The 13,659-nt window shown below is 46.2% G+C and overlaps 1 protein-coding gene across 1 annotated transcript in view; it reads left to right on the plus strand.

Moving 5' to 3' along the window:
• ADCY9 (adenylate cyclase 9) overlaps positions 1 to 13,659 on the plus strand; it is a 113,400-nt gene that overhangs the window by 78,876 nt on the left and 20,865 nt on the right. The window contains exons 4-6 of the mRNA XM_081296728.1: positions 7,688 to 7,792; positions 8,845 to 9,062; positions 13,397 to 13,499. Of these exons, the coding sequence (XP_081152854.1) occupies positions 7,688 to 7,792; positions 8,845 to 9,062; positions 13,397 to 13,499 (426 nt within the window). The remainder of the gene's footprint in view (positions 1 to 7,687; positions 7,793 to 8,844; positions 9,063 to 13,396; positions 13,500 to 13,659) is intronic.

Here is a 13,659-nt window from a genome sequence, read left to right on the forward strand (position 1 = left end):
AGCGGATGGTCTCTCAAGGAGTCCACACCTGGCCTCTTATATGTCCCTCTCCCTTGCCTGTGCCTCTGTACACCTCTCTGATTTCACATTCTGCTTCCTGCATTTTCCATTGCCTCCTTGGCTTGTAGCACCGCCTCCTCCTCTTTGAGTTCTTAGTCCCTTTAGCCTGTTAGCTTGGCTCTGACTGTCCTAGTCTTAACCCTTGTCCCCTTTGTGCCTTCCTGTGTGCTTTATGAATGCAGGGACCATGAGTTAAATGACTTAGACCAAGAGTTAAATGACTTAGACATTTCCCGAATGGCCAGCTGCAGCAATCCGTTATTACGACTTCACTCTTAGCCATAAGGACAAAGATTCAACTTTGCAGAGCCAATCGCAGGACAGAACTCAAAAGGCCCTGAGGAACTATTTAGAGCCGTGGTAGCATCCAGAAAGGGTCTGTTTTCTACTCCCAGAGTGTGTCCTGAATGTCTTTAAGTTTTCTTCCAGTTCTTCACTGGAAAATTGCTATCTAATGTCTCCTAAAATGCTCTGAATACTGTACAACCTCCTAGGAAATGATGGAGATGTCGTAAGTCAAGGGCTTTGATTCTAAGGTCATAGTCAAAGGGAACCCTTCCCACACCCCAGCAGTTGGAGTTCACCAGAAGGACCCTGGGGCTGCGTAATGGGTGGAGAGAGACTGCTAGAAGCAGCACAGCTCCAGTGTGCCTGAGACCCCCTGTGGCTTGGGGTGGGGAGGAGGGTGAAGGGAGCTGTGATGAGCAGGCAGAGATGAGGACTCCACATCAGCCTCAGGGGGCATCATGGGCATCCTGGAAAGGGCCATGACTTCGGGCTGATGATCTTTTTGTTTTTGGAGGGGAATTCTGGGGATTGAACCCAGAGCTGCTTGACCACTGAGCCACATCCCCAGCCCTTTATCCTTTTTATTTTGAGACAGAGTCTCATTACATTGCTGAAGTTCTTGCTAAGTTGCTGAGGCCAGTCTCGAATTTGAGATCCTCCTGCCATAGCCTCCAAGTCACTGGGATTATAGGCATGTGCTTGTGCCTGGCTGCTGATCCTTTTCAAAGCTTTGGCTTGGGGACTGTGAAGAGCCATAGTGTTCCTTATTGACAAGAGGGTGAGGTGAAAAAACCTCTTCCAGTGTCTAAGATGTACTGAAGCTGTGACGATAAGTATGGAATTTGGATTGAAAGCTCAGCAGCACTGGGACATGCACACTCTTGTCTATAGGCCAGAGACTGGCCATGGCAGGAGGAGAGAAGCCAGGGAGGAGGCAGAGGTGCTCTTGGGTTTGCCCACAGAAGTCGCAGGATCCCCTGGGAAGGGGCTCTCTGGTACTCTGGTTTGAGGGAGATTCTTATAGTAATTGCAGTCGCTTCATTGCTTTGAGGATGGACGCTCTTGATGAAGCCACGTCACAGACAGTAGATGGGAACTGGGCACCTTGGCCTGGGGAGTGTGGTGTTATCTCTGCCAGGGGTGTGCCCATTTTATCGTGATGGATGGATCAAGACTACACATGTTGATGAAAACTGACACCTTTGTGAAGAAAAGGAAAATGAAGACCAAACTTGAATGGTTCACATTAGAATGAATGGTTTGAGCTGTGAGGCATCTTCAATTTATCTCTGGAAGGCCTGAGAAGCTCCTGCTTGGCTCATCTTTTTGAGATGCCTTCATCTGTTATTCAGAACCCCAGGACTCCATGCTCACTCGCATTTCTACACATTTATACTCATTAATGAAGCCAATGATGTGGATGATCCAGAAAGGATTTGTCCTGTTTTCAGAAGGTTCATACTTGCCCGTTGAGGCCATTAGCCTGGGAACCATTGTTTTGTGATAGGCCTGTAACTTTTTTAATAATATGAAGCGAATGATGACATTTTTCCCCTCCTTATTATCTGTATGTAAGCCGTCTTGAACAGGCTCAGTTGGCTCAGTTTGAGGAAGTGGGGAGCCTCTTATGTCATTATAGAAATTAAAAAGATAATAGACTTCATTTTATATACATACAAATATACCAAGTTTATACATAGTCTGAGTTAATAATGGTGATGGTTCACGACCCTGTGAGTATACCAGAAGTCTTTGAAGTGTACATTTCAAATGGGTGACTTGTATGGCAGATAAATTTTGTCTAATTTTTTTTTTAAAATAAATAGTGGCTGGGGTTGTGGCTCAGTGGTTGAGCACTTGCCTAGCATGTGTGAGGCACTGGGTTCAATCCTAAGCATCACATGAAAAAATTAAAAACAAAAATTTTTAAATAAATGAATAAATAGTAATCTACCTGCTGCTTTGAAATATAAATGGAAAGTAGTTGTTGTTGTTTTGCTACTGAGGATTGAACCCAGGGGTGCTTAACCACTGAGCCACATCCCAGCCCTTTTTAGTTTTTATTTTGAGATAGAGTCTCAGTAAGTTGCTTTGGGTCTTGATAAATTGCTAAGGCTGGCCTCCAGCTTGCGATTCTCTTGCCTCAGTCTCCTGAGTCAGTGGAATTACAGGTGTTTACCTCCATGCCCGCTGAAAAGTAAGTTTTTAAAAAAGAATCTCCAGGGGCTGGGGATGTGGCTCAAGTGGTAACGCGCTCGCCTGGCATGCGCGGGGCGCTGAGTTTGATTCTCAGCACCACATACAAATAAAATAAAGATGTTGTGTCCACCAAAAACTAAAAATAATAAATATTAAAAAATTCTCTCGGGGCTGGGGATGTGGCTCAAGCAGTAGCGCGCTCGCCTCGCATGCGTGCGGCCCAGGTTCGATCCTCAGCACCACATACCAACAAAGATGTTGTGTCCACCGAGAACTAAAAAATAAATATTAAAAATTCTCTCTCTCTCTCTCTCTCTCTCTCTCTCTCTCTCTCTCTCTCCCCCCTCCCTCCCTCCCCCCCTCTCTCTCACTCTCTCTTTAAAAAAAAAAAATTCTCTCTCTCTCTTTAAAAAAAAAAAAAAAAGAATCTCCAGGTTTTATCTATAGCTTTAGTCATGTGTGTTCTACTCAGCAAGGAGAAATCATATAAAATATAAATTGACAATACTTGCTCACAGAAGAATTATAGGTCATGGAGGTAGAAGGAATGAAAGTGATAGAAAGTCACCCTTCAGACACCACAGGAGAAACTGGTGCATCCAGAAACTCTGAAATCAGTGGGCAGAAGTTTAAGAAGGAAAGGAGATTTGCTTAGCCTCCAGGCATGTTCCCCTGAAGACTCCTGCCTTTACCAAGGACAGGCCTACGGAGCCCCTATACTGGCAGCAAGGGGAGCTACACTTGATGAGACTTACTGAAACCACACTTGCTTGACACAGTGTGCTGGAAAGACCACCTCCCCTCTTGCAGGCCTGCTTGAAGCCCCAAACCTCAGCTGCTGGTGAGAAAGCATCAGGCAGGTCCAAATCCAAGGACGTTCTGCAGAACACAACCAAGATGCTACAGAAGTATCAAGATCACAGGAGACAGAAACAGATGGAGGGGCTGCACATGCTGGAGGAGATTCAGGAGGCATGAGAACTAAATGTGTCTTAGGACCATGGGCAGCCTCCAAGGACAGAAATGTGCATTAGAGGGAAACTGGGACACTTGAAAGAAGTCAGTGGCTCAGTTAATAGCATTGTGCAGTGTTTCTGCGTCTTAGTTTTGATAACTCTACCGTGGTTCTATGCAGTGAAGGGCATTCCCAAGTAATTCTCTTGGAAGTCAAGGGACCATGTGTGTGAATTGAATGGAAAGGTCTGTGCAGTGCCATCTAATGGCACCATCCAGTAGTGCACGCTACACACAAGTGAAATCTTGTGTGTATCCCAAAATACCAAATATTTTTTTTTTAGAATTTTTTAATATTTATTATTTTTTAGTTCTCGGCGGACACAACATCTTTGTTGGTATGTGGTGTTGAGGATCGAACCCGGGCCGCACGCATGCCAGGCGAGCGCGCTACCACTTGAGCCACATCCCCAGCCCCCCAAATATTTTTATTTTGGCTTTCTGATGGAATAATATTGCCACAGCACAGTAACAATCTTCTTGGTTTACAGTCTGCTGAATCTAACCTAACATGTTATTGACTTGCATTTTTGTTATCAGCCTCAGTTATTGAGCCCAGTGGTCATGTAGGGCTGAGGAGTGGGATGAGAAGTTCAGGATTCTCGATTCTGTGCAACATGGCTTGGAGATCCTGGGTTAAGTTTTACAGATATGTGTCTATTTTGCCTCCAGCATTCACAGGCTGCCATTTTCTTTTCTTACAGCTTCGAGGCTTCTGGGATGCCTTTTTTCCTGAGATAATTACTATTTCTGTTTTTTTCCTCTAGTATTTTGTTAACAGAAATCATTGGTTTTGAAGCATTCACACCTGTACTTAATCCATTTGCTGAAATGACAGTGCCATGGCCCACCAGTGGCATAGTTAGGCATGGCATGGGTGGTGGTTGCGACCTAGAGCTCTGCTGCCTCGGCTCTCACTCCCTGCTCTTTTTCTGGTGGTGCGACTCTGGGTGGCCCTGTCTTCTTAGCCTTAACTGCCTCCTGTGTAAAATGGGATTGATCATAGTGCCCGCCTCATGGGTTCTTCTGAGGACTAAGTAAACTGTTATGAAAAGCTTAGAGTGGCACTCAGGGACTTGTATTTGTTGTTATTGTTGTCACAATGCTGCTATTATTCTGCCCACCACGTCCAACTTGAGTTTGGATACAAAGGGTGCTTTTTCTAGTACCCGAACTTCTTGTAGCCCATCTTGCTTCGAATCCTGAATAGATGAAGGGAGGACTTCATTGATGATTCCTTCGGCAAAGAGGCTTCCCTGCTCCATCCTTGACAGTTATGAAAAGGGACAGCTGTTGGCTTCAAAATTATTTACCTCACCACATGAAATAGCGTTGAAGAGAACACTTCTATAGCTTGATGCCATACGTTCTGGGATGCAGGGTACATGTATTAAAATGTGTTAAAAACAAAAAGAACTGAAAATGAGCCTTGCCAGGTATTTGACCAATTGACTGCTGCTGAATAAAGAAGAGCTTGCTGATGGGGGTGGGAGGGATGCAAATGTGTCCCCACGTGTTGGAGAAATCATTACAGTCATCCCCTTAGAGCCCAAGCCATGAAGGAGGTGAGAGCCCCTGATTAGGATAACCAGTGTACTCTCTCTGATCTTTCCAAGGACTCCCAGGTTTCCCAGGCAGCAACCAGCAAGCTCTGTGGACTGCAGAAGACCCTGTTTGGGGGGACCTTAGAAGCTTCTCTTGTTGTCATTGTGCCTATACAACTACTTAGAAGAATAAGGAAGACAGTCAAGGCAGCTTGGTTCATTTCAGGGATCAAGGTCCAGGAGATGGAAGTGCCAGGATTATTCCTGGGCCCTCCTTCTGCCATGAAGGGAGGCTAGAGGGAAGCCTCCTGGTGGTCAGGGGCCAGGAGCCCTAGAGTGTGTTGAGGTGCCCTTGTGTCTCAGAAGGCCTGTTTTTGCTCACCCTGGGCTGATCACAAACGAGTCTCAGCCATAGCAGCTGGGGTTAGTACAGCAGTGGCTGTCATCTAGCTCCCCTGCCCATGTGCTCTCCTGGAGCCATCCCCCCGAGGTGGCTGTGCCATGTGGTTCATTGGTGCAGGAATCCTCTTGCCAGTGAGTGCTTCTGGGCAGTGATGGGATGCTGGCAGCAACAAGGGAGATGGAAAGACCTTCAATGGGTTGGGAAGTTTCACAGGAGGATCAGTGCTTAGCAAAAAAAAAAAAAAAAAAAACAGGTTGTAAGATGTTTTAATCCAGATCAAAATTAAACTGGAAAATAGTTAAAAGGGAAATTGCTAAGGTGGGGGCCATGGGGAAGGAAACAAACCCAACCCACTAAATTACTGAGGCCCCCATTGTGTGGCAGGACCCCCCTAGTGCAGAAGGGGCCTCTTGCTTCCAACCAGGAGAGATTGTGTCTCCACCAGGGATGGTGGATTTCTCCTTTTTTGTTTTGTTTTAAAGTTTGAAGAAAGAATCACACTCACACTGGACATTGTGGTGCACACCTATAATCCCAGTGGCTCAGGAGGCTGAGGCAGGAGGATTGCTGGTTCAAAGCCAGCCTCAGCAATTTAGTGACACCCTAAGCAACTCAATGAAGACCCTGTCTCTAAGTAAAATACAAAAGAGAGCTATAGATGTAGCTCAGTGGGTAAGTGCCCCTGGGTTCATTCAATACCTAGTACAAAAAAAAAAAAAAAAAAAGAATTGTACCCTCCCTCCCTACTATGCCCCTGCCAGGATAGGAGCTAAGAAAGAAAGAGAACAGCAAAGAGCCACATTTTTCAAGTGTAATGAGATGATCTGCTGGTTCCTGCCTGGGGCAGCCCTGCCAAGAGGGCCTCTAGTCTGCATCTGCAGCTGGTTCTCCTGCTACCACCCATGTCCTCCTCTCTTGTCCAACCCCTGCCCACAGCACACAGTACCATGAGTCAGTTCTCCCTACTGGGCCAGGATGTGGCCTCATAATCCTTCTTGACTCAGCATTCTGTGAAGTCCGTACCGTGTGAGTAGAGCTGGGATACAAAATGAAGCTGCTTTTGAAACACCTCTGACTTGCTTTACATGTAATTCCTTGGTTTTTTTCTCACCTAAAATAATTCCTTGAGGTAGATGTACCCCAATTTACAGATGAGGAAACTGAAGTTCAGAGAAATCCCATATCTATAAGGTGGTATGAAGAAGGTCCAGTCTGTGGCAGTGTAACTCCAGAGCCAGTGCCTTCAACCAATGGCTGATGTCTGCATGTGTCAAAGTGGTCAGAGAAATAGCTGTTTACTGGTTTGCTGTCTTGAGGAGATTGGTTGAAGTCTCTGAATCCAGAGGGTTTGGTTCAGATTAGGTTCTCAAACCCTAACAAAAAAATTTAGCTGCTATAACAAAAAAATCAACCAGGTGACATTAAAAAAGAAGAAAAGAACAGTGATTTGTTTCCCACAGTTTTAGAGGCTGGAAATCCAAGATCAAGGTGCCAGCAAGTTCAGTGTCCAGTGAAGGCCTGCTTCCTGACTCACAGATAAGCTTCCGTCCAGTAGAAGTGACCAGGGAGTTTATAAGGGCACTAATTCCATCGGTGAGGGCTCTCCCCTCAGGGCCCAGTCACCTCCAGAGGGCCCTGCCTCCTCACGCCGCCGTCACCTTGGGGATCAGGATTTCAGGCTCAGCAGAGTCCGTGTCAGCAGTCCTCTCCCGGCCTCTCCCCTACCCCTGGCGGCCATGGTCTGCTCTCGTCTCTGTAGATCCTCCTTTCTGGGCTTCTCATAGGACGGGATGGCCTCTTTGGTCGGGCTTTCTCAACAAGCAGCAGTGTCTTCCGGGGTCTTCCTGCTGTCGTCATGTCAGTGCCTCCTTCTTTTCTATGGCAGAACGATATCCTTGTTTGTAGAACCCAGTTTGCTGGTCCATTCGCCATCAGCAGGAGTCTGGGTTTCCGCTCTTTGGGTGTTGTGGACAGTGCTGCCACGGGCATCATGCTCAGGTTTCCTGTTTCCGTTTTTACCTGGTCGGTTTGTTTCCAGCTCCTCCGGTGTGGCACAGGAAGCCTCTCATTTGGGTATAGCCATCTGTGTGATAGCAGATTACAGCAGTGGACTTGTTTGAGTCTCACATCATGATCGTGCTTTCCGGGTATGTTCCCATGCCTTGTGTTTTTCTTGTAGACCTGTCCGTCATGTGGAATTACATTTGTTCCCAAATCTGAAGCTGGTGCAGAAGGAGCAGCTGTGCAAAATGGCTGTCAAGACGAGCCTAAGACCAGCACCAAGGTAACAAGCTCATGCCTGTTGTTCCTGTCAATTCCTCCCCAGTACCTCTCCTAAGGTGATACTCCTGTCTTGTCGACTTCTCAATTCTGAGAATAATTCCTCTTGGGTAATCGCATTCCAGACCTTCTGGTTTTGAGGGTTTTGAGTAACATAAAGAACAGGATGATGGGGCTGGGATGTTCTCAGTGGTGGAGCGAGTGCTTCGCGTGCACAAGTCCCGGGTTCCACCCCAAGCAATATAAAGAACAGAATAGAGCAGAGCTAACCATGTGAAGTAGAGTAACTCCGTGCTGAGCCAGGGCAGCGAGAGTGTGGGAACACGCAGGCCAGTGTGGTGGGAGGTTGGTGGCTTGGAAGGCCTACTCAACTTCTGGTAGAATACAGATGTGCAAAGGGAAGAAGGGCCTCTGCCAGATAAAGAGCCCACCCAAGAGAAGCTCAGAGGCAGGGTGAGCAGCAGGGAGCTGTGGAAGAACCTGGTCAGGACTGGAGTAGAAAGTAGATAAATCCCAAAGCCCAGAGGTTTGGGAAGCCTTCTGAAGGCCACTCCCCTAGGAGGCCCTGTCTGTCATCCTGTACGCTCCATCATCTACCAAAGGACTTGTGAGCACGTCAGTTGCCTCTCTCAGCCACAGAAGCTCCCAAATATAAGTCTTGTTTGTCCAGCTTTTCCTAAGCCCCAGCCCCACAATCCTGGGACTCCTTTCCCTATACCTATCCTTCATCTCCTCGGAGGCCCCCCAGTCCTTCCACACAGGCTCCTGGAGCCCCAGTTCTTGGTGAGCAGAGTCCCTGAATCTTGGTTCTTGCCTTGGCTTTACAGCTGTCCTCACAGTCTTAGCCTCTGCTGCCTGAACACCTGGACATGCCCTTTGACAGAGTGTGTGTTGTGGGGGAAGCAGGGTGGCAGAAGGTTGTGTGGGGTGGCAGCAGATTTGCCAGGCACCCAGTGAGGTGCAGGGCTGCAGCTAGCCAAGGGCCAGGTGGGGTGAGCATGCGCCCTGGCGCCACTTCACCAAGTGCACTCACTTGTTCCCTCTGTCTTGAGGCAGGCTGCCGGAGGACCGAATTCCAAAGCCCAGAATGGACTTCTGAGCCCTCCCCAAGAGGAGAAGCTCACCAACAGCCAGACCTCCCTGTGCGAGATCCTTCAGGAGAAGGGCAGGTGGGCGGGCGTGAGCCTCGACCAGTCAGCCCTCCTCCCACTGAGGTTCAAGAACATCCGTGAGAAGACAGATGCGCATTTTGTGGACGTTATCAAAGAAGACAGGTGAGAAAGCGTGGCCACCACCCAGGGGGTAGGGTTTTACAGGAGAGGTTGCTTCCTTGTTCTGAGTTGCCCCGTCCGTGCATTTCTCTTCCTTCATCAGTATATTGCTTTGTTTTTATCCTGAAGTAATTTGAAACATAAAAAGTTATACAAATGCCGTTTAGAATTCCATATGCTCTGCCTTAGCATTTTGTGTTAGTTTTGCGGTCCTCCCTTTCCCCGCTCTGAAATATACTCTTCTCCAAAGCATTTGGCAGTACGCTGGATGCATTGTGTCCTTTACTCTTTGACTGCGACTCCCAGAATGAGGATGCTGTAGTACACAGTCGAGTTGACGAGGGCAGGGAAATCAGCATGGTGTGACATTCCATCTAGCCTGAAGCCCCAGTTCCAGTTCATCTTTGGCAGCCCTGTTGCTTCCAGTCCAGGATCACGTGTTGTGTCACTTAGTTGTCAGGCCTCTTTGCTCCTAAAATCTGGGGTGCTTCCTTAGCCATGCCTTGTTTTTCATGATGTGACAGCTTTAAAAACAAAACATTCCTGAAGTTGGGCTTGTGAGGTATTTCCTTATGGTTAGGTTCATGTTCTGTGTGCCTGGCCAGAGAGCACAGAGGTGGCACCGTCCTTCCAAGGCTCACATGCAGAGGCCCATGTGGCCCACTGGTTCCTCATTGGTGATGTTCTTTTTGTGTGTGAGTGGTACTGGAGGTTGAATCCAGGGGGGTGTTAACCACTGAGTCACATCCCCAGCCCTTTCTTAAAATATTTTTATTAGTTATTGATGGGCCTTTGTTTATTTATATGTGATGCTGAGAATCAAACCCAGTGCCTCACACATGCTAGGTAAGCGCTCTACCACTGAGCCACAACCCCAGCCCTCCCCAGCCCTATTTGCTTTTTATTTAGAGACAGGGTCTCGCTGAGTTGCTTAGGGCCTCACTAAGTTGCTGAGGCTGGCTTTGAACTCGAGATCCTCCTGCCTCAGCCTCCCATGCTGCTGGATTATAGGCGTGTCCCACCACTCCTGGCATGATATTTCTTTTGATCAATCCCACAAGGTGTAGCCAGTTTCTCCAATTTGTGATTATCATTTTCTCCCTATGATTAATAAGCAATCTGTGGAAAGATACTTTAGTGTCTATTATTCCTATTCCTTATCAGACTTCCCTAGATTTAACATCCATTGAGTCTTGACTGAAACTGTCTTCACTATGATATTTCAGTATGGTGGTTTCCAACCTCAGCACTTCCAGCACGTTTACCATTTGGTGCTCAGCATCTGCTATAAAGAATGGCCCTCCTTTTGCTACCCATCCATCTATTTTTTACTTTTTATTTTTTGCAGTACTAGGAAATGAACTCAGGGGCTACATCCCTAATCAGCTACATCCTCAGCTCTTTTTGTTTTTTTATTTTGGAGATATTATCTTGCTAAGACAGGCCTCAAACTTGCTATCTTCCTGCCTCAGCTTCCTAAATCACTGGGATAACAGGCATGCACCACCATACCACTCTCCATCCATCCATTGTTAGCCTGAACTCATGCACTCCTGTTTTATTTCATGGACTATAATCCGTCTTGGTACTTTTTATGTTGGGATGCCCCATCTGACCAATTAGAGCTCCCTTTGGACCGGTGCCTGGGTCCTTTTGACTCCACCCCTTCATTTGTAAGGGGCAGTCACTTTCTAGCAGAGCAGGGTGTTCCAGGCTCATTTTCTGCCTCCCCCGCCCCAGCTCAGGAGCACTGGCTCCTTTGAATGAGGAATAGTTTTTACATATATTAGCTATTAGTGTCTAATTTAATGTTATAGTCCAAGGACACACTCTGTGATCTCAGTCCTTTTACATTGGTCAGGACATGTTTTATGTCCTCACACGTGATCTGATGGGTGAACTTATCATCGCACTCAAAAAGAATGTGAGCTCTGTACTCATGGGATGCTGTGACCCACAGATGTCAGTTAAGTCCTGGTAGTCAGTACAGTGGTTTAGATCATCTGTTTCTTTATTCATTTTCTGTCTATTATTCTGGTTTTTTTTTCTTTTATTGGTGCATTATGGTTGTACATAATACTCAGGTTCATTTTGGCATAATCATACATGCCTGGAATTTAGTTTATTCCATTTCAGTCCCTGGTGCCCGCCCTCTTACGTTCTATCAGTTGTTTAGAGAAATCTATTAAAATTCTAACTGTGGTCTGGGGTTGTAGCTCAGTGGTAGCCACACCTCAGACCACAGTTTAGTGGTTATTCTAGGAATTACAGATATATTTCCTTAAGTGTCTGTGATCTTTGTAGAATTACTATTGTGTCACTTCATTTTAAATGAAGAAATCTCACAGTGTTAAAGGTTCCCATTCTCTCCTTCCTCTCGCTGTAGTTGTCACAGGTATCAGTCACACCTGCATTCATCATAACCCTCACCTTGACCCAGCCTCGTGCCCTCGAGCTGCTTTCTCCTGACTGCTTTCCTGTTGAGTGCACCCATGTTTTCCTGTCTTCTTCTATGCCTAAAATTTTGGATTGTGTTGTAGACTTTGTGTGTAAAACTTAAGAAACCTGATTTTTGTTAATATTACTCTGAAGATTATCTATTTTTTGTTTCAGCAGTCAGTTAACTTATCTGAATTCAAACTTTAACTACCATCTCCTGTTCTTTTAGCTGTAAGTGGGCTGCTTGTAGTCTGCTGCCTCTGCATGACCTACAAGGATCAGCCAGAGATTTGAGCAGTTTACATACAGAATTTGGGGATCTCTTTCCCTAATTCTCTCCCTTCTGATATTAATAACCTCATCTTTCAACTGTGGTCACCCCAAAATTCATTTTCCTTTTTTTTTTAAGCCAGTAAGACTGGTGACTTTTCTGAGTTTACGCTACCCTACATATGGTGCTGACTAATGTCTGTCTTCAGGCCACACACACACACACACACACACACACACACACACACACGAGACATTTACCTGGTATTGTTCTTTTGTTCTATTCTGGACCTGCCCTGGTCCCTCTCTTGTGCTTATCAGCAGTTGTTTTTTGGTGTTGTTGTTGTTGCTGTTGTTGTTTTGCTTTGTTTTTGTCACAGACACAATGCCTTTATTTGTTTTTATGTGGTGCTGAGGATCGAACTCAGTGCCTCACACTTGCAAGGCAAGTGCTCTATTACTGAGCCCCAGCCCCAGCCCCTGTTTTTGTATTTTTTTCCCAGAGCTGTAGTTGTTGTCTGAGGGGATTGGTCCAAAATGAGCTACACCCATCCCCAGAGGTGGAGCTTCCCAAATTGATTTAGAAGGAGCAGGACAGCTTACCGCAGGGTCACTCCTGCGCCTCAAGGGTCAAAATGTGGCCACCACAACTCTCCTTACAGCTGCTCTGCTGTCCCTGTCTGTGCTTCCTGACTGGAAGGAAGGAGAGAGAAGCCCACATCAGGGGACAGAGGCTGTCTTCTAAGAAAGGCCCAAGTCATTGAACACTCACAGAAGAGAGGTCCCCTCTGTATCAGGGGAAGGGAGGCTTGCACGGCAGGGCCTCCCAGGTGCCAGGCACATGCCAGGCCCTCCTGTGTCCCGCCTGATGTCATGCTAGTGGTTTCTGTATGAGGCAGGCTGCTCTCCACAGCTATATTTGCCTTCTGATATCATGTTAACGTTCCCTTTAATTTGTAGTAATTTTCTGCAGTTTAAAAAGGATCTTACTATTTGCTAGCAATTCATAAAAAAAATGAAAGAGTCATGTAAAGCATATTTGATTTCTCTGCTATTAAAATCATTGAGCTTTATCATCTTTCAGGTTTCACACACAATCTGCATATGTGACAATAGCACCAAAATTACACTATCAACACCATTTTGTGCTAACAACCTGTTAGCTCTCATAGTCATAATTACTGTCAGTACTCTGGGTGACAGGACAGCTGGTTCTGAATTACATTTTCACTTGAAGCCTCCAAATCAATACAAGTACTCTCAGTACAGGGATCTGCTGGCTCTTCAGAAAAGATCTTTTCACAAGACAAAGAAAGCTGTCTTTGTATCTTGTAATCCGAGATAGTAGGAATATATGTTCAAAAGCAAGGTACTAATGATGTGTATTATGATTGTGGCCATGGTCACTCTTTAATGGACGTGAAATGGAACATGTGATTATACATAGGAACACAAAGGACTTCCCAGACATAAGTTTTAAAGGGGACAGCAGAGCAACACCTATTGCACAGTGACTCTCAGATGCAGTGTTTGTGATGTGCTCTATGAGTGGTGTTTTCATAGCTGATTGTGATCTGATAGGATGATTGTGCCAGGTGTTGATCAATTCCATTTGTTATGTCTTCTAGCCTGATGAAGGATTATTTTTTCAAGCCACCCATTAACCAGTTCAGCCTCAACTTCCTGGATGCGGAGCTGGAGCGCTGCTACAGGACCAGCTATCAGGAGGAGGTGCGCTCTTCATCTCTCCACAGAGCCCGTTGTTCTTGTGGGCAGCTCACCATCCATTCTGTGCTTTAGTGAGTGGCAGGAAAATGAAGGCTGCTGTTAATTTCCTGCAGTCTATAAGCCCTAAATTGCAGATGTGTGTTTATTTATCTTTGCAAGGGAG

This window comes from Spermophilus citellus (assembly GCF_964194105.1).
Source record: "Spermophilus citellus genome assembly, chromosome: 6".
NCBI classification, from domain to species: Eukaryota; Metazoa; Chordata; class Mammalia; order Rodentia; family Sciuridae; genus Spermophilus; species Spermophilus citellus.